Source organism: Enoplosus armatus, chromosome 3 (genome assembly GCF_043641665.1).
Source record: "Enoplosus armatus isolate fEnoArm2 chromosome 3, fEnoArm2.hap1, whole genome shotgun sequence".
Taxonomy (NCBI): domain Eukaryota; kingdom Metazoa; phylum Chordata; class Actinopteri; order Centrarchiformes; family Enoplosidae; genus Enoplosus; species Enoplosus armatus.
The window spans coordinates 6,305,736-6,327,733 of NC_092182.1; the positions used below are offsets into that span (position 1 = coordinate 6,305,736).

The following is a 21,998-nucleotide window of genomic DNA, read 5'->3' on the forward strand; positions in this document are numbered from 1 at the left end:
ATTTCAGCAGGCAAAATGAGTAAGAACACAATCTTCTCTCTGCAGCTATAGCTGGAGGGGAGTCATTGCAGAGGGGTTGTCTATACAGCCATACATCCCTACATAGGAGTAGCCCATAATACCTGGGTCCTGTATGATGTTCAAAGGTACCTCAACGTTAGAAATAAGAAGCAGTAAACACATGCAAACAACTGTGGAATAATCCAGGTCTAGACACTCTGTTTTTAACTTTTTTTTAATAAAAAAAAAAATCTCACCAATTGTGTATGACGTTTTGAGTTGCTCGTTTTCGAAGTGCCTGCTGCGTGGACAAAACTGCAGGGCGGTCTCCTGCTTCTCTCCTCCGCTCCCCTCGTTATTGCACTGCTATTTCATCAATACCTGTTTTATGTGACAATAGGCTTCTGTCAGGGAAAAGTGTCACCGTTTCTTTCTGTCTTCAGCAGGGACAGAAATGACAGCGGCAGGCGGGAATAATGTTGTCTGTCTGAAGAATCTGTGAAGGGATGCAGACAAAGCGCAGCACCTCGGCGGACAAAACCCAGCCATGTAGCCTGGGGGAGGTCTCGCTTTCTTAAGCAGAAGCCGAGGGCTTGGGCAGGCTAAGTGTGTCTTGCCAAGGGCCTCATGAAAAGTGATGCAGCAGCATTTAAAAAAAAAAAGTATATTTATACTACCTCGTGTTTGCCTCTCTGTCACTCTCCCAAAATGAGTTTATTGTTAGTGCGACACCCAGTATTTTAGTTTCAATTTTAGCAGAGGGGACAACTTGTCATTTTACAGCACTTTATAGATTCATCTTCCCACCTGTCGTGGCAAAAATGGCATTCTTCAAATGATAACGTGTGCAAGTTATTCAATGAGAGACACGGCATGATATGATATGTTTGGGCTTTTCTTTTCAGGTTGAAGAAATGCTGTCAAGAGTCTGGGACTCCCAACCCAGAGTTATCAAGTTTCCTCGAAAACATCAGAGGAGCTCCTCTGCCAATGGGCTGAGGCGACAGAAGAGAGACTGGGTCATCCCGCCTATCAATGTGCCTGAAAACTCCCGGGGACCCTTCCCTCACATGCTTGTCAGAGTGAGTGACAGTTTGTATAATTTCAGCAAACACCACACATCTCTCTCCTGAATGTCTTTGGTGCACCTCAAAACTTTTATATAACTTGTCTTTGCAGAGAAAAAACACATGGTAGCCAACCCTTATATTGTTATATAATATAACATATTATATACAGTAATATCTCTTATAATCATTATGACGCCAAGAGACTCAACATTCTGGTATTTTCTATCAAGCACGCCCAGCAGGCTAAAAGCGCTGCTCTTATCTCCGATTGAAGTCATGATGCCAGGTGATTTGTCAGGTAGAGGTGGAAAAGATCCTTGCTTGGAAAGCACACAAATTCGCAGTTCATGCTTGGTCTCAGAAGAATAGATCTAAGGATTACCCAGGAGTATTCTCTCTCAGTGGCGTATCTACACCTGTTACTATAGCTGGTGGACTACTTTTCTCATCACACTATGTCTCTTTGTAGATTACAGTTTATGTTAAGTTGCACGTTAAACACTGGGCACGCAAAGGATGAAAATACTACCAGTCCTCTGCTCGCTTAAAGATTTCAGTTTGGGTTCCTTTTAAAAAGATTTTTAGATTTTACGATTTTTTATGCAATATTACCTTTATTTGATAGTATTACGGTACAATGAGATACACAGGAAGAGAGATGACGACATGCAACAAAGCTTCACACCGGGAATGTAATTGTTACATGATATGTGTCTTACCCACTCAACCACCGGGGGCCAGATGCACATCGCTCTGTAGCCTTATGACTGAAAGAAATAGGCACACCCACTCTTTTTGTCAGATTTATAAAGCTGTGCACATTCATGGTTCTCTTCATGAATTTCACTCATTGTGAAATTTGAGTAAAGTAACATTTTTCCATTCCCACATGATGACAGATGGATATAGACACGCCCTTAATTAACTGCTCAGTCAGTCTCTCAATGAAACTGAATAGCATTGGCAAGGTCCTCAAATATCGCCAAAGCTGCCATCCCTTCGCACAGCTGCTCTATTTGTAGCACATATAGCCGTCATCATCAAACGTTGGGTAGGTGGTCAGTAGTGATTTAGTTTGTAGCCTTCAAACAGACTCTTCCTCTGAATTCTGCAATAAATAATGGAATTGAAGGACACACGGAAATGATCAAACAAGGGAAAATGCCAAAGCAGAATAAATAAAAAAGAATAATACAATTGAGCTCACAACAGTCATTAAAAGAAACATTTGTAATGTACATTTGACGACCATGATTTAAATTTGTGCAGACTGCAAAAAATAATTAATTCTTAGTGAAACTGACTTACAACCTAAAAGAATAACATTGTATATTGGATTTGGTTTCTCGTCTTATTTTCCATTTTTCCACCATATCACACAGAGCTGCCTCTAGAAAAAGGTATGAACAGCTGGTCTGAAATATGCATGAGGGGTGCACATTCTGACCACACGTTCCTCTTCACTAATACCACTTTAATGGCAGCCGTGGATTTTGTGCGTGTGCATCGTTTATACATCTGTCCCCTGGACGCAAAAGGATTCAATTTTGCCCTGCAGCTCAGGTACAATTCACAGTGAAAATGTGAAACTCTACAGTTCTCACAATCAGAAAACAATGTTGAAGTGAACATGTATGTAACCAGTTCTTTATTACAACCCGTGGATAACAGTGATTATTATAAATAAGGAAAATCAAGAGCAAGTTTCCCATAGAGGCATCACGCTCTCAGCTCTGTGCTTCTACTCTAAACTCCCCTCACTCGATGCCTCTTATCAGACACCCACACAGACGTGCAGCTTTCTGCTGGCATTTCTGACACACACACACACACACACACACACACACACACACACACACAGGGACACAAAGTCCCTTACGCCCATTTGTACAGCGAGGCTTACACTCACGGATTACGGAAATCGCCTTTCACCAATGTGTCGGCAAGAGGGCAGATTTTCCACCAAAGCACGGAAACACTCACCCTCACACAAAAACACACACAGCAGGACTGTGGAGTGTCAGGGGAGGCACCAAATTGTGCTGCCCTGCTGGAGAAATGGACCCTCTTTTATCCCCTTTTCACATGTCGGGTGTTAGATGGTTGGATTAAACCTCAAGAGCTTCCTTTGTGCGTGTGGCCAAGTGAGTGTTGAGGTTGGGGTAGTTTGAGAGTGTGTGTGTGTGTGTGTGTGTGTGAGAGAGAACATAGTACATATAGGTGTCTCTCAGCCATCAGCCATAGCTGAAGGCAGTGCACCATGGTGGATGTCACTCATGCTGTCCGTTGCTCTTTCAGCTCGTCTGTCCCCGGCTGTCTCAACAACACAACTCTCCTTTCTGACAGGCAGCCGAGGAGAGGAACAGGGGGGATTTCGTGCTTTATCTTGCCGGTCTCAGAAGTGGCCAAGAACAACCTCTTAAAGCTTATGCACTTGATTTCAGGACACGCCAACTCTCCTGTGCCGCGGAAACTCTTTGAGTTTTCTTCACCTGTGTTTCTGAGGTCCAGCCATCACACAGTCAGGCTCACTCGGATTAAAAAGACCAATTAACCCTCAGAGTGTAATTACAGTTTAGCGAGCATCAAATGATGCAAATGACACGCCCAAAGAGGTGTGTGGTGGAGCAGTGGTGGCTTTCTCTTTGATTCAGTGAGAGTGGAGAAAGACCTGGCAGCATGACACAATGAGAGTACAATGAGAGGCTAATGTAGCTCTGCTGCTGTAGGATAGTCGATTAATCCATAAATATTACAAAGTCCTTGCTGAATTAATTGTAAATAATAATTTATACAATCATAAAGCTTTCATTTATTCCTCCATTGTCATTGTTATATTATATTGGTGCTATTTCGGTTATGTGAATATAGAGCATTCTGACATTGCCACCATCATCATCATCATCATCATCATCATCATCATCACAGGCCTCTAGCTCATTCTGGTTCAGCTTCTGAAAGCTACTTTCACTTCCTCGAAACAAAGAAAAAATGCTCCCTCGCACACACACGCACGCACGCACGCACGCACGCACGCACACACACACACACACACACACACACACACACACACACAGCAGTGTACAGGAGCACCATTCTCACTGCTGGCCATTTTCACCTTGACATGTGCAATTCCGTCATGAAGAACCACGAGCGGTGCAGTGTTGATGCCATTGATTTACCATTGTGCTCAAATGGAATATGCTTCTGAGCTTTCGCTGTCAAATAATTTGACAAGACAGATGTAAGTGCAGTGGAAATGGAGAGTTTGAGAAACGTCTTGAGTTAAATGGATACTGAGGTAGATGGCAAGAAATACTCCTTTTGAGAAACTGAAAAGCAGCAAGGGTGCGTGCGTGCGTGCGTGCGTGCGTGTGTGGGGGGGGTGATATATATATATATATATATATATATATATAATAAAAAAATAGAAAGTCTTTGGAGAGTGCTGTAAATCTGCGGGGTGAGGGAGGCCAACATTAGTTTCAGGCCATTTGTGGCATTCTCATCTCAACCGTCTCCTGCAGCACCTATACTGGGGCCAATGAGGCAAAACTGATGGAAAGCAGTCTGAATATGGGAGAGAAAAGAGCCTCCTTTCATTTAACCAGGCCTCAAACACTGGCTCCCTCTCTCTGACCCACGGTTAGGACAAAGAAACGAACAATATGAGCTGGAAATAATTGAGCGCATTGTGGACGGTTGTTTTAACATTATGTGATTCCACAGCCAAGGGAAAGACTAAAAGAGAAATGTCTGTGTTCGCTGTTGCTGTCAGTATCTGCATGACTGTATGCCCTTCCCATGGAGCTAAAAGAAACTATAATGATATCTGTAAAATATAGTCTTTATCATACGCTCACATTCTTGTAGAAAAATGAAGGTCTTAAGGTGAATAGGTGAACCGGCATATTGGAGTGCATCTCACTATGATTTGGTTTACCTCATTATATTGAATAGCCCATTACAGTGGTGCTGATGGGTAATATAATATGGTACCGTGTAGTGTTGAATGTGTCACAGTCAGAGTGAACTGGGGCTCCTCATTTAAAAGGATTTTTATCAAAAGTAAACAGAAGCACACAAACAAAAACAAATGGTTAAGTTCTTCTTTGGCAGAAGAAAACTTGCAACTTGCTTTAGAAGCAGAAGGAATGCATGGCTGTTTGTTGGTTTTCTAATTTGGTTTGCTGTGCCCAGCAGCTGAAATATATGTGAGATATATAAATATATGTATACGTGTGGAGGAGCAAGTTAGCTCAATGACATTGTAATGTCTGTACTGCTGTTTGCTCAGTGCCCAAAATGAAAACACTGTGGTTTATTTACAACCTCATATTGCAGAGTGTATTTCATTACAGCTCATAACGAGCTCGTAATATGCTTTTTGGATCTGCTTGTTTTGTCTGCAGTTTTATTGCATCCCCTGCGCGCTGAAATACATTGTGTCTAGTTTGTGTGTGGGGGTGTGGTATGGATACATGAGGTATGTACACCAGCAAAATGTACACCATTGTATTACATTATTCAAGACCAAATGTATCTAAATTTAACACTTTTCTAACAGAATTCTTCACCCAAAGTAAAACAGTTTTCACATCAGTTACTTATTCCCCCTGCCCAGTTTCCAGATGGAAAGCACTTGTGTTCACAGTCCTTCACTGCTGATCGAGGCAGTGAGGGATACTATAGGACGAACTACAGCAAAATAAATGTCCTCTCTTTCTGCATCACAAGCACATGTAGTTTCACTTAACTATTACATACATAATACACTACTTCCTTCAGAATCATTCTAATTTAATGGTCTTTCTCTAACTTTACATTCAAACGTAGCATGATATGAATGTCTACTCTCTATAAGGAGAGTGCTAACAGGAGTTGTCAGCTTACCCCAGGTTACACAGCATTTTATCTTCACCAAGGGGAAACTCTCAAATATGGCAACATTTTGACATTAAAGTCAGAACTTCCAAGCTGCCTGCGTGTTAACAGTGTGAAAATCTCAAAACATGAGGAGTTTGACTCTGCAACAGAAAAAATGTGGGCTTTAATTGGGTTCAGACTCTCTAAGTGCTGCAGTGGTTTGATCTTGTGGTACTGTTTCCATCCTCTGCTGTTTCCTTAGTAGCATGAGTCACATCATCTGTCCAAATGACTTGTTGTATAATTAAAGTCACAATATCAACATATGTGTAACATCATATGTGTAAAGGTGAGGTCAAACACTGCTAAGTATTAAACTGCACCGACTGCACCTTTTTCACTTGATTTTCCAAGTCGATGTGCAGCGTCTGTCTGCGAAAGAAAATCAGAGTCAGTTTGGCTTTCAGCTTCAAGGAGCCAACACAGTCTGTTGACATGTCTCGTTCTGGTTTATATCAGGACACCCCTCACTCCCTTTTCTCCTGACACGATCCTCAGAGTGCGTCCCAGAATCCAGGAGTTTTGTCGTTGCTGAATCATCCACAATAACAAGGTCTCCAGGAATAAAGTTCCCTTTAATCTTGTTCCACATACTTTACTTTTTCATGATGAAGTACTATCTAACTCGCCTCCTCCAGAAGAGATCTGCCAAACACTAAACCTGACTCCATCTCCTTGCAGAGTTCGTGTCCTCGTGGTGGAGTAGTCCAGAGATCATGAAGCAGTTTTCAGTTCTAGCAGATGATTTAATGTTAGAGGACCGTTCATGTCATTTGTTACTGTTGTGATTGGTCCCTCATTTTGCTTCTACTTCACTTGTTACTTTATATACATGCTGCATTTTAAATATTCATATTGACAATGTAATAGTGACAAACCCACAGAGCATTATAACCCAACTCTGCAGAGAGTTTTAGCATTGTTTTGACAGTTGAAATGACAGTAGAATAGGATCATCTCACTGGTAAACACAACTGTATGATACACACTGCGGTATGCGCTTATCTCACTAAACCCTACAACTTTTACAAGCACATTAATCATCATGACTTTTTTAGCCACAATGATGTGGAGGATTTGCCTTTTAAAATCAATACAATTCACAAATGCCACAAAGTTGGATTGAACTTAATTTGGTGCACTCAGAGAATATATTCAGATATTATAAACACTTGTTTTAAGGTACCAGATGTAATATATAAATGGGCCCTTTGCTGATAATGGATGTGCAGGTCAGTGCTTACTTATTGTACATACTGTGCCATGTGAGAATATTCTCAGAAACACAAATATCTGGCATATAAATAGTGTCCATGTGTGAACGTTTGTGCACACTGCCCTTTGTTTGCTGCTTTATGCCTGTGTCTGTGAGGGTACTCTGTGTGTTTGTCAGCGCCTCTGTATTGTCTGTGTATTTGAGTGTATGTGTGTCTGTTTGTCATTCTGAGCATTCCCAGTCGGACAATTAGAAGGTGACAGTCCCATTAGAGCCGGCCCAGCAGTACAAAGGCTGAGTGCTGTTGTGAGTGACGCAGAGCTCAGTCTCTCACTAAATAACTGTCAGTCTGCCCTCGTCCACTCTGACCCCTCTGGCAGCCTCCCTCTGAGCCACCCGAACTCCCCTCTGGACTCTCATTGGCAGCCTTACTGGCTCCCCAAGCCAAGCATGGTCCTCCTTTTAAGCCTGGCCTCTTACTGATTGGTTGGACCCCCACTAGCCTTGGGCATGCCAGAGGGGCTTTCAACTGGCCTCCGGGTGCTGCTGATTGGCCAGGCTGTCAGGACCGCATGTCCCCTACGGGAGCGTGCGGCAGCAGCTTGGGTTGAGGGATTCAATTTGACAATGGCAGTAGGTGGAGAGGAAAAGTGCAAGAGCAGCAGAAAGCTCCTCACTGCCCCCTCCCTCCATTTATAACTCTATCTGTATCTATCTCTTTATGCCACCGTCTTTCCCATTAGTCAGCCTCCCAGCAGCCAACCATGCCTTCACTGTAATTATCTTGTAGGACATGTCTCTGTGGGTGGAAGACCTGTAGCATGGTTTACCTGTCGTCCTTATATACGTATGGAGCAGGAAAATGGTGCTACTTAATGAGTTGAGACTCTCCGGGGGTCTGTTTGGGACGAGTGAGACAAGAATCGGCCTCTGCCTCCTCCATTCCCATCGCAGAATTAGGGAATGTGGCTCTCTTTATAAGGGAGACAGAATGGCTGTATTTGCTCTATTCTTCTCTCCTCGCTGTGAATCAGGGGAATTAATGCCATTGTTAATGCAGAGAGACCGCTGTTACATTTCAACAGGATTTTCGCCTCTCGCAGAGCTCATCTAAATTGCCTGGCTAATGCTATAATTGGGTTTGTGAGTCACTTCTTAACTTCCATTAATATTTGTTCTCCCTCTAATTGCCCCTTTTTCCAATCCTACATTTCATTCCTCCGTCTAGTTAATGGTCTGAGGTGGAGGCAGCGTAGTGCGTGTGCGCGCGCTCGCGTACGCATGAGAAAGCATCTAATCTATTTCTGAGCAGATACAAAATGTAAAAGCGGTGGGACTTCTTTCTCTCTTCTGGGTAACAGTGAATGACATGCAGGATGGAGTTGGAGGGTATTGGAGTTTAAGAGAGAGACGTCAGAAAGGTTCAGAGTCAAAATTTGAGGAACAACCTCCAGATATCTGTGATCCATATGAGCTTAGGATAGAAAATATCTCCATGAAGTTTTTTAAAAGAAAGCAAAACTCTTTCATTTGAAGGTTATTTATTGGATATGCTGCCGGCATTCAGAATGCTTTCTGCTGTTCATTAAAAGACGTATTACTTGACAATGCCTCTGCTCTCTCAGATGTTTTCTCCTAAGCTTCTTCCTTCTTTTCACACTCACCTATAACTGGATTGTCTTTTCCTCTTATACATCACATTTAAACAGCTCCTCTGGAGGGAGAAAAACATCGCCCCCAAACGGTTTCAGCTTTGTTTCCCTTAAATTTTCAAGAAAAAAAAAAGAGTCTTACTCTATTATCTTTAAATCCAAATCCACTTCACAGAAACATCACCTCAGGAAACCTCAGGAACTCAAAGGATTCAATTCAATTGACCGCAGTGGAAAGTGGAGAAGAATGGCTGAATAACAGCGTCAGTGCCAGAGCAGACAAACCTTCCTCAGGTGGCAACTCTTGCTCGTTTGTATTGATGGGACTCTCACTGCTTCCTTCCCACTGGGAGAAATGGGAGGAGGGGAGCGCAGGCGAGTGAGAGACAGAAAGAGACAAACTGATATGGCAGCAAGAACACAGACAGAATGGGAGAGCACACCAAATGAAAAGGAGGGTGCATAAGGCAAAAAAAAAAAAATACATATTTCAGAGCTGCATGGAGCTTGGTTCATTTCCCATTCAGTTTCCGATCCATAATGGACTAGCGTGCCTGTGTGCTGGGGCCCAGACGCAGCTGTTCTTTATGAGTATCATGGATAACTGTGTGCGACGGTGGCTGTCAGAGGCTCTCACTTGAGAGATATTAAACCTGAGCTCTCTCCAGCTTCTCCCTCACAGACCTCCTATGCGACTATTTTTAAAACCATGCGCACCATTCCCCTCTCATGACGCCGCTAAACTGACAGGTTTTACCCCTGTTTATCGCCACACTCTTGCATGTTACGTTGTTATTGTGTTTTGTAGGAAGGAAAGTTTGAAGGCTGGCAAAAACTTGAGGTCCCGCATTTTCCATAATTGGAAATTTAGTTTCCATTTTGTCAGCCCATCTCTCTCTCTCTTTTCTTTCATCCTATGCTCCCCTATTTCCTCCTCTGTCATTTTGCTGAAAATTTGTGTGGATGGCCTATCAAGACTATTTGAATTCCTCTTCCCCATCAAACGCAGGGCACATCAGCTTTGAAGAGTGACAAGCACACAGCAGGAGGGATCAAAGCAATGCAAAACTGAAATTTAAGAGGAAGTTAAAAAGCATGTAGTTTTGCCATTTCCCTCATGTTCAACAAAGAGAAAACAGATACTGTATAACAGCAGGGGAAGATGAGACATTATCAAACACAGCGATTTTCAAGGATGCCTGTGTAGTTTGCAGATGCACAGATGCTTTTGATAATGCTGTTTAACATAGCAATTCACCCATTTGCAGTGGCTCGTGTTAGCAGCATCCCCACGAGTGCGAAGGTTTATTCTCAGATCTGAATGTTTTAACCCCAGTTGTGACACTAAAGTCAGCCTGCTCAAGATAGGAAAATCAATAGTCTATTCCAGCATGACAGTGTCATTTTCTTTTCTTTAAAACCACTCACTAAGGTGCCAGACCTGCTATGAATCTGCTATGGAAACATACAAAAAACTGAAAGCATATTTTAAAACCATTAAATTGGTTGCTAGCAATTCCCCAAGTCGACAGGCAGCAGCGTAACAAGGAGCAGTAAAGCAAATAGAAATTAGACATATGAGCTTGCAGCTGAAATTACTGGAAATTCATACTACTTGGGGGAGATTCAAGGGGGGAGAGTAAGAGCATCAGAGAGCAAATTAGATTTGGTTATCTCTAAAACCTTCTGATTGTTTTCTGCTCACACCGAATCCACATGATGAATCGACCATCAGGTGCTTAGACAGGATACCTCAAACTAATCCTGACTCTGAGCATTTTGCCTCGTTATTTAAATTTTGGAGAATAAAAATTCCAAATTGTGCTTTCTTCCCCATTAAATGACCACATTGTTGTCTGATGTCTGATGCTTGTGTGCCTACGTAAACAGGGTTCAGAGTGGGAGTCTAAAAGCAGAGCAGGCCTGTGAGTGCATGAGGCATCCAGTCACTGAGTAGTTTCTATTAAAGGCATCCAGATATTTGGCAGACGCCGTCTTAATTATGGTTGACAGCTATGACAGCTAAAGCGTGACTGAGAGGCCGCCAGAAGGGCTCTATGATAGCCTGTCTGTGCCCAGAGTGTTTGGCATCACTTCCTCCCACAATGCACCTTAGCACGGAAAAGCCATTAATTTGGTTTTACTGCATTTATCTGCTGCTTATTAACCATCCCTCAAACTTACAGACTTAGATCCCTCACACCAGCTGTTACATCTGCTGTGTAGTAGGTGTTATCCATAATTTGCTAGTGGTGCCATCAGTGACATTTACTGTCTCACCCAGTAATATACATAGCTGACTGTTATACACGTATAACACGATTGTATATATTACACATACATACATATATATATATATATATATATACACATATATATATATAATATTATAGCCTTTATTGGGTTAGGGGTTAGGATTAGACGAAAGGAAAGAAAACATTCAATAGGCAAGTAGTTAACAAGATATGAGGAGAAGAAAGAAAGTCAGCTCTACAAAATTTATAATGGTAATAATTTTATTTGCATGGCACTTTTTAAGCCAGGAGCACAAAGTGCTTTCCATAGACAGCATAGAAAAAATATCACAAATATTAAAGAAAAAAACACAAGAGCAGAAAAATACAAGCTCACAATTAAAATACTGTATAAAATAACAATAACAATAGACAATGATTCAAAATAAGCTCATGTCAAGTGGTTGCACAACTGAGCTGTATTATGTAATCAAATAAGACTAGTTGTCAGGCGAAATGGCAAGTCTGTAAAAATGTGTCTTAAGACAGGATTTGGAAGCAGAAACAGTAGATTGAATACTAAGTGGAAGACCGAACCAAAACTGAGGTGCCAGTACAGCAAGCACTTGATCACCCTTTGACCCTAACCTGGACTCTGCAACCTCTAGCAGGCCTAATCCAGCAGATCTAAGAGGCCTTTGCACTCGCCACGTCCATTATAAAGATCCAAGAAAGGTGGACACACGCAAAACAACATGGACTGGGGCAAGCCGTGCGAGCCAAGCTTCCCAAATAAACTTAAATTTCACACAAATCATTTCAAATGACGGGAAGTAAACACAGCATTTAACCCCCTGGTTTAGCTATTGTAGCTACCTGCATAGGAATCTACTTCCGAGGCGACCCACTGGCTAACCTAACTGGCTGCCAGTTTACGTGGGAGGATGGGTCAATTTAGTGTGTATATAGTGAACTAGTAACAATTGGTATAAAACTGTGTGCAAATTTACCCAGCAGACTTGCATCTGATATACGTTAGCTACAATAGCTAAATCAGGAGGCTAATTTTGAGTTTACTTTAGGCGACTCCATTTCAATTTGAAATCATTTACGTAAGATTGAAGTTTATTTGGAAAGATTTAGGAGGCACGTGCTGCTTGTCACAATGTATCTGTATTTCCCAAACCTCTACAATGGAGGTGGCACGAGTATTAGTATGACCCACTGGAGAAAAAGAAGACCCAGGCTTTATGGTTTTGTTATGATGGTGAAAATAATTTTCCACTGAAGCCTTTTCAAACTAATTCTCCTGATGAGCAAGTGCTACACAATCTAGAAACAAAGCCGTTTATATTCAGAGATTTGACCGTTGCAGAGCAGGTTGAATGGATAGGACCTGGTTGAACTGGCCGTTTGCAGGCATGAAACTTCTATTATATCCAGACTAATCGAACTGCCCCAATTCTACATGCATGTGTGACATTTACACAACTGTAACCTACAGAGGAGGACACTTTTTTTCCCCCTCAAGCATTTGATCCATTGAAAAAGGGATCATCAGTGGCAAGAATATGCAGTGTTGTCCTCTTGATAATAGAGTAGGTGAGTGTTTGTAAATTCATAGTGAGTGCTCTCGCTATGCTGGATAGATCTGTGGTATTAAACGATCCCCCGGTTTCCTGGTGTGGCTCTTGAGCCTGGGTAACTTGTGGGGGGTGTTTGATGTGCCCTAAAGGCAAAGTGAGGTGACTGAGCCCATAAAGAGCTATAAAATAAAGAGAGAGAGAGAGATGTGTGTGAAGGACTACAACACGGGCCTGAGCCATTAAGCGCGGACGAGACATAAAAGAGCCTATCAAAGAGTGTAAACCACAGATTCCCATTATTGTGTGACATTAGCCCATAGCACACAGTAACCCTTAATGATCCCATGGGTGCCCGCAGCGCACTGTCCTTTAATGACTTCCTGGTTGAATGATTGTTGTGTCCTGGAAGCAAAACACCGGCAGGGAAAGAGAACTACAGCTTCCACACATGCTTGTCCTTTGCGTAGCAGAATGCTGCTTTGTTAATTTTGCAATAAGTCGGACATGGAGTGAACGGATGAAATGCAGAGTACCATCAAATAAACAGCAAATTAGTCCATGTTTATGTAGGCATCAAACTATTTATGCAGATAGAGTGATCATACAGGGTTGGATCAATTAAAGGAGATTTGGACAGACTGAAACTTCACAGTGCGCTAATTAGGCAGCCCGCCGCTATGCTCAATAAATGGAAATGTATTCCTTTCCATTCCTTTCCCTCTATCTGTTTGTGTGCCTCGCGTCACCCCGAGGAGTTTAGCAGAACACTAATTCTTCATCTAATTTTCCCCCAACTCCCCATTGCTTTCGCTCCCTGTGTCGTCTCTGCCTCCATCCCACTCCATATTTCTTCTCACGCTGATAGCTTGTCCCACAGGATCCCAGCAGTTGTCAGTAATCAAGGAAATCACTCTCAAAGAGCTACAAATAGGTCACTTATCTGATGTCTGGTCTGATCTGACGGAGACAGACAGTCCGTTAAGTCCCTTGCATCTGCCTCCCTCTGCTATTTCTAGTGTGATTAGTAACCATTCTGTCTGCCAGGAGGTACTGAAGTAAGGGGGAGAATGAAAGATAAGGAGAGAGACCGAGAGGGAGAGAGAGGGAGGTAGAGGAGGATAGAAATCCCAGCTTTCATCATTAGCATTCCATTCAAATGGCTCAATTGAGCAGTTGTCACTCATGGGATTCCCAGGACTCCGTGAAGCCATGCTTCTTCATTTATTCAATTTATTGATATAAAGACTCTTCATTAAGAGACACAGTCAAATGTGACATCTGGTCTCAGGTGGCCTTGATGTGGAATTTTAAGCAGGCGTGGAAACAGAGGCCGCATGACGTGTAAGAGCTCCTTTGTCTCCTCTTGGAGCTATTACACCCATGTGCCAACTACACATGGCCTGCTTTGAAGTTTCAGTGAAGAGACAGATCGCACGCTATCACACACACACACACACACACACACACACGCGCTCAGACAATGCAACCGTGCCAGAAGCACAGACCCGTGGCAGGTGAAAATTTCACATGTGCGTTTCCCACATGACGGCCTTGTGAATTATTGAACTGAGCTGGTCCTCTTGATCCGCGCTTTGGTGCGCACACAGGGAATCTCTTACCTGTCAAACACTTCACTACACACACACATGCACATCTACAAGCTTCTTTTTTTCTTTTTGCATGTTCCTGCAACTTGAGCAGATGGGACACTTCACGGTGTGCCTCAGTTCTTCTTGTTGTTTTGAACAGTGAGGCCGCAACGTGTTTGTCTCCTTCACAGATAAGACAGAGTGTTGCTCAGGCACGTTCTTATTACTGAAATGCATAATCCATCTGTTCTGCTGCACATTATCTGTCTGTTATCCAAACAGATGACACTGATGATGAGGGTGAATGATCAAATTACGTTATTACTTATGCCATGATTTCATCATGCTTTGATTGACAGATGGTGGCCGTCGTGATTAATAATGTAATTTGTCTTACAGTATCATTGTTGCGCTACAGTAATTACATCTATGCCAAGTAGACCAGCTTGAGTGCACTGATTGATAGAAGTTATACAATACTGTACATTACACCTGAACCAGCCGGGTCCGCGTATGGATTGTGTGTGAAGTGAGCTCAGGAAATGAGAATTGTGCCTGTGAAAGCTCGCAGCGGAGTGCTACAATGTGGGTGTGGGAGGACCACGTCGGAAATTAAGAGAGAGGGTATCATGTTCAAACAGAGAGATGTTTTATGCAGAAGCCGCCGTCACTGCTGAACGGATGAAGTAATTTCATTTTCATGCATGATCTGCAACTCCACAGACCACGAAAATTGCATAGGAGGGGAAGAGAAAGATGGGGGGGGGGGAAGCCAAGGCTTCCTTTTTTTCTCCATTTGACTCTGTGATTATTCCCTCTGACTTGTAACCATAGTGATTTCTCATCCCCATAAAAAAAAAAAAACCTGAGAGCGAGGTCACTGAAAAGATAATCTGAATATATTTGGCTCTTAAAAGATAGAAACTGGTTCAGGAACCATAAATACATATAATCAATCCATCGTACTGGATCTAAGGAGTCATCGACCACTTATATTTGATTAAGTAGTTCCTGTATAATTACTGAACAAGAGCACAGTGATCAGATTACAGCTACAGTATGTATACTGGGCTGTATTGTAGACAGTGATTCCCAACCTGGAGTTCGAGGCCCCAAAAAGGATTGCAAAATAATTCATTAAATATGAAAAAACTAAATTCTGCCTTAACAAATCTTCAGACTTTACACTAATTTCTGTGTTGCAAAAATACTGTATAATTTTACCTCTTCAGACCCTTAAGAATTATTCAAATTAAACAGTCTGAGTAGGGAAAATCCCTCCTGAATCACCCCTGAACTGAACTGCTCACAGCTCATAGACATGCAACCTGTGAAGAGCGGTTGAAAGACATTGATTGACTATTAAGGGGTAACAAGCAAAGTGTCTGAATTTTATTACATTTTATATTTCACAATAATGTTGACAATGTACGTTAAGATTTTGTGTAGGAAGACATCGGCCCTAAAGGGGACTCAGTGTGGATTTTGGCCCCAGTTCATGTCTTTAGACATTGTTTCTTAAATATAAAGTAAGCAGGGTTAATTACTGACTGAGTTCATTAGTGGTGGCATGCAGTAATTACATGAAAGACAAATATAATATACTGTTAATTTGTCTTGATGTGTGTTTTATTGGAGTGTGAGTCTCCAGCTCTTGCATTTCTTTAGATGATAAAAATAACACCATTCAAATGGACTTGACTTAAGTAATCATTTAAACTGAGGTCCTTGAGGGTCACATTTGCATAAACAACACTTCTGTAATTACTGTTTGTACTGCCTGTCCGTACTGATTTGCTGCTATGGCCATAAACACACACAATAACACAATACCACGTAATAAGATTTTATAATTAGGGGAATAGTTTTTTAGGAAATAAGCTTATTTGTTTTACTGTAGAGAGTTCGATGATGCCACTCTGTAAAGCTACCAGTCGGTTAGCTTAGCATAAAGACTGGAAACAGGGGGGAATGGCTAGCCTGGCTCTGTCAAGGTAACAAAACTTCTAAAGCCCACTAATTAACATGTTTTATCTAATTTGCCAAATCAGTACAAACAGTATAAAAACGACACATTGTGGTTTTATGCGGGTTTTGTACCGGACTATTTCTTGGCCAAGCTTTAGAGGTGCTGGTTGGTGTTTTTTGTTACTTTTGAACAGGCTGGCTGTATCACCGTTTCCTGTCTTTGTGCCAAGTGTCTGCTGGCGGCAACTTCATATTTACTGTGCAGACATGAGAGTTGTATTGATCTAACTTTGGGAAAGAAAGCAAATAAACATTTTTATTGTCAAACAATTCCTGAAAATGAAAGAATAATAAGTATTCTGGGGGTTCAGAGGTGACAGCCTTTGTATGCCAACCTAACAATGGTAACACTTTCACACCCATCAGTTTAAGTAACGTCACATTAACGTTGGTGCATTGTGTGGTGAGACAGTCGAATCAATGCCACGGGAAGAGATGCTATAATCCCATCTTCTTTGTCTTCTTTTAAGTCAGCAAAGTGCTGAGCAGAAGTATTGATATTTTTATTTCTGTGGCAGTGGAGCTGCTCATACTGAAACTCGTTCAAAGTAAAATATATCACTCTTTAAATGTCACATTTTGAATTGTGTGTGAAATAAAAACCCAGATGTTAAAGGTAGAACAGGCACTGTGAGATATTAAGCTCCAGTCAGACATAGTTGAGAATAATGGCATGAATCATTCTCACATCATTCAGGCTGGTAGCTGTCAGAAGTACAATCATAGCTGGCAGTAAGGTCCTTTTCCACTTGTTCAAGGTCTGCTGAGAAGCTGGCATGAAGGTAAAGAAAACCACGAATTCAACAGGTCAGACAAAATCTTCTGACAGTAGATCTATTTCCCACTCTGCACATTGTTCAATTTTCTATTTCCACCTTCAGGCAGTAGGTTCAAAGTGTTAGCACAAAAGAAAGCTTGCAGTGGAAAGGTTATCATCAATGTATCTATCACACATCCCATGTACTCTCAGTCTTCTCTCAAACGTGTGGTATTATTTCACGATGCGTTTTTCACAATTGAAGTCACCCTGAACATTTTGTGCTTCCTGTTGCGAGTGTGGGAAAAGCCTAAAAACCACATGTTCCTCTGTGTTGAACTTGTTTGTCTGGTTCTGTCCACAGATCCGCTCAGATCAGGACAAGGACGTCGGCATCCGCTACAGCATCACGGGAGCAGGCGCCGATCAGCCCCCGAGTGGGATCTACAACATAGACCCCATCAGTGGCAACATGTTTGTCACCCAACCCCTGGACAGAGAGGAGAGAGCCTCCTTTCACGTAAGGAAGAAATGACTCTGTTTCCGTTTCCTCCTCTAGCCTCATTTACATCTGTCTCATTATCTCCCAATTATCCCTGTGGAAATGTGCCTCTCCTTTTCTCTCCCCCATCTACCTTTCATTCTAACACTAACGTCACCTGCTGAAACAAAATCACAAGTCGGCGCGCACATAACTCTGCTGTACAGTACCTTCACACCAGCCTCTCCAGGCTCTGATTGATGCAGAAGCCAGCAATGATGAATGCCTTGGCAAAACACACAGCCACTTCAGCTGTCATTTAGATTGAGGTTTCGCCGTGCAGAGCAGCACAGGATGGATAGAACAGAGGGAAAGAGACAGAGCCAAGGTTGAGTGCAGGAAAACTGTTGTCTTTGTTCATACCATCAGAGCTAATTAGCAGGTGCAGCTTCAAGTGTGTGCGTACATGTTTGTGCACCTGCAAAGGTGTATGTTCCTGCATGTTCTGAATGCTGATATATGACGTGTGTCATATCATGAGCAGAGCCGGGTCCCTCTTTTCTCACCTCTTTTCACTTACTGTATGTGCTTCCCACTTTTCCTCTGTTCACTGCTGCCCCGTTTTACTCCACCACTGCCACACATTGTTGCACGCTCACCTCTTGCACTTTGCAGCTGTGCTGTTCAAAGGTGCAGGCTGACAGCTGTACAGTTAGCCTGTATATGGCCCATAGGATTCCCCACCACACACACACACACACACACACACACACACACACACACACACACACACACACACACACACACACACACACACACACACACACACACACACACACAGGAGACTGGAGGTTTGAGTTCATGACTGGCCCCCCTGGAGCCTCGGGTTAATCGGCTTTGAGAATGCGTGAATTAAATATGCAGACCGCATGAGACTTGAGTTAACACTAGGCCACTGGTTCATATACACACATTACAGGTTTCAATTTATATCAGCAAAGACTAACACCTCCACTCGAGGTGAGCACTGGTGTCAGGCTCGCAATGCCCGCGTGCCTGTCACCATGATAGATGGCTGCGCTGCTGATAGAGCTAATTCAAAAGCATGCTGCTGTCTCGGAGGAAGAAGAGAATAAAGGAGAGTGGATCTCTTCAGTGTTTCTGTCAGCGCACACAGTCAGCAGTATGCACACGTAATACACACACCAATGCACACACACACACACACACACACACACCCACACACACACACACACAGTACGTGCAATGACTATAAACAAACGCAAAGCTCTAGACGATTGTCTTCTTGATTGGTTTGTCTCGTACTTCTGTGTGTGTGTTCCATTTAGTTTTAGATGAGCCTCCTCTCTTGCCGTGCTTGCTGCGTTCAGGCTCTGGACACTCCTGCGTGTGTGTTTGTTGTCTCCCCGTACCCGCTCTTATGCTCAACCAGCATTTTGGGATCAATAAAGCAGCGAGGTTATTGGTCCCTGGGAAAGGACAGCCGCTCAGTAAACACTTATTTGACACTGCCTGTAGTGAAAACAGCATGTTAGGTTGAGGACACTTCAAGTTGAACGCAGCTCCTATTTAGACTCCTGTGGACCCATGCTGCTTGTGATGTGATGTATGATTTACTATAGGAGAATGTAGCCGGCGTTTGACCCAGGGGAAATTTAGTCCATTGCTTACTTTCTTTCAACTTGACAGGAAGTTCCCAGCACTGCTGCGCTCTCGCAGGCCAAACTTTGCTTGTTAGTTTTGGGTTCAAGTAAAAAGAGAGACGAGGCTGCTGTTTTTGACAGACTAGCACCAGGGGGAAGTGATCTCCGAGGTGAGGAGAGTGGGTGTTAGCCTGAGCTCCAGTTTTGTCAGACAGATCTACAGTGAGTCAGCAGGGCACGAAGAGAATTGAGCAAATATGAGAATGTCTGTGATTTATTTATTTATTTTTTTTTTATTTTATATATTTTTTTTAACGCATGGACTTTAGTGTACATTCAGTGTTTGTATGTGTGTTTTACACAGATGCACCAATCACGATTAGCTGATAGTGCTGTGTTTGTATTTGTGTTCATTTGGAGAGGAGGTTGTGTGGGCCAGTTGCTGTATTTAGGCACAGTGGTGCTGTGAGCTACATGCCAACATCAGTATGCTAACATGCTCACAATGATATTTAGCAAGTATAACCATGTGCACCATCTTAGTCCAACGAGGTGCAGCTGAGGTCAAGGAATAATCAAAGTCATGAAGATAACATCTCACAAAATGTTGTGCCAATCCATCTGGTAGATATTGATATTTCACTGAATAAGTGAAAACTTTGACCTGCTGGCCGCGCTAGAGGAAAAATCAGGTGATCATCAAAGTCATTAGAATTGATCTTCCTGGGACCTTGAATATCTTTACCAAATGTTATGGAAATCCATCCAATAGTTGTTGAAATATTTCAGTGTGGACCAACAGAGTCCACAAGTTCAGCATTCAATACCATTGTGCCCTCAAAGCTCATCATTCAGAGACCTGGGACTCAACACCGCCCTGTATGGATCCTGAACTCCAGGCAGACCCCAGGCTGTGTGGCAAGGCACCACCACATCCTCCACCCTGACTCAACATGCTGCATGCTCAGCCCTCTCCTGCACTCCCTGTTCACGCACGACTGTGTGACCTCTCTCAAGTTCACCACTGTGTCACTGTGCTCGCACCGTATCTAGTAGTAGTATCACCGTAGTCTACCACAGTATTATATTTCATATATTATATTATATTCCTGTATTTTAGCTGTTGCACTATTTTTGGTCTTAGATTCAAATTGGATTTTGTTCCACTTGCATGATTTTTCTTTATACATATTCTGTTATACATATCTGTAGGAGCACTGTTGGAGGGGGCCTGATATCTAAGACTCTCATTGCCAACGACTGCTTCAGTGTAATTGGACTTGAATTTGAACCTGAGTGGTGGTGGGCGAACCGACTGACAGACAACACTGCCATCCCTGGATCCACGCTAGCAAAAAATAATAATAGTTCATTGTAGCGTGTGTGGTAGGCTTGTACATTTAAGCCTCCGAAAAATCCTTGTGGAGACACAAGAAGTAACAGATTTCCAACAGCAATTTGTTTGGAAAATGTCTGTAGATAGGCGTAATATAAGTGTAATAGCTACTTATTTTAGCAGAGAAAGAAACAACCACAGCATATGTTACAAAATTGTCAAGGATTTCTGGAAGTACCATGCAAGCATGGTTATATATTGGGTAAGTGGCCAGTGGGCCAAATACAAATTGTATTTCTCCTCTGTGGTTGGTCCAGTCATACTAAAGCTCACCCTGCAGAATACTGATGTCAGTTCACACACATACATTTGAAGTCTGCCCGGCGCACACACTTCTCTAGGCCCTCAGATCACATTTCCAATTCCTCCAGCGAACCCACAGACACACATGAGCAGACCCTAGTGCACACACACGGGAAGACACACACGGAGATGTGAATATAGAGATATATGCACTTATAGAAATATAAGAAAATATGCAGGAATGTACACGCACAAAGGACACAGGCAGAAAGGACAAAACATACACACACTAAAAGATACAGTTTAACACATAGACAATAAATAAATGCACAATTATTATCACACATTCACACACACACATCCTTGCACTGAGGCAGTCACACATATCAGTCACACATCCCTCAGCGTGCAGTGTTCACAGCTGAGAAAACAGATTGGGCTTGTTTGTTTGTTGGGCTTCCTCTCCATGTTTGTTTGCTGTGCTTCAGCCAATGGAAAACTAGCATCTTGAGGATCATTAAGTGGCTAAAGAGGGCTCTTTTGATTGGTTGTGTGTGCCTCCCCAGTGTGTATCTGCACGCTTGTGTCAGTGTCCATGTTAATATGCGTAAACATGTGTCTGAATCGGTGTTTGGATGCGCTTGTGAATGCTCAAGCGGGCGCGTGTTTGGGTATGTTTTGATGCATCCCTGACAGGCAGGCACAAAAGCCAGGATGATTAGTTGTGTTTGGGTGACGGCAGGTGCCGCCATTCAATCTTTCATGTCACCCCACAATACATCACGACTTCCTGTAAATAGGCTGGCAGGCGGATCCCCCTCAACTGTGTTGTGGCAGGCAAAATGTTTTGCTGCCAGTGTGTCGGTGTTAGCCGGAACGAGAGCCCCTCTCCTCTTACCAAGCCAAGCTGTGATTGAATAACATTTCTGCAGAGGATATGAATTTCTAGGCAATTGAGTGAGAGTAAGTCACAGTGAACAGTGCTGGTTTGGTTCCAGGGCTATTACAAAGCTTTGCGTTATGTTAGATATCATTAGCGGGGATTGGTGGGGAGTAGAGGGTGTGTAACAGCGGCGGTGGAGATTAAGACATCTCACTGTAGATGATGATTGCTTTTGTCAGTCCTCCCTGTTCAAGCCCCCCCCCCCCACTGCCT

At 42.7% G+C, this 21,998-nt stretch overlaps 1 protein-coding gene across 1 annotated transcript in view; it reads left to right on the forward strand.

The window, feature by feature from the left end:
- Positions 1–914: 914 nt before the first annotated feature.
- cdh4 (cadherin 4, type 1, R-cadherin (retinal)) overlaps positions 915–21,998 on the forward strand; it is a 56,427-nt gene continuing 35,343 nt past the window's right edge. Inside the window, exons 1-2 of the mRNA XM_070902116.1 lie at positions 915–1,082; positions 17,423–17,578. Coding sequence (XP_070758217.1) covers positions 915–1,082; positions 17,423–17,578 — 324 coding nt within the window. The remainder of the gene's footprint in view (positions 1,083–17,422; positions 17,579–21,998) is intronic.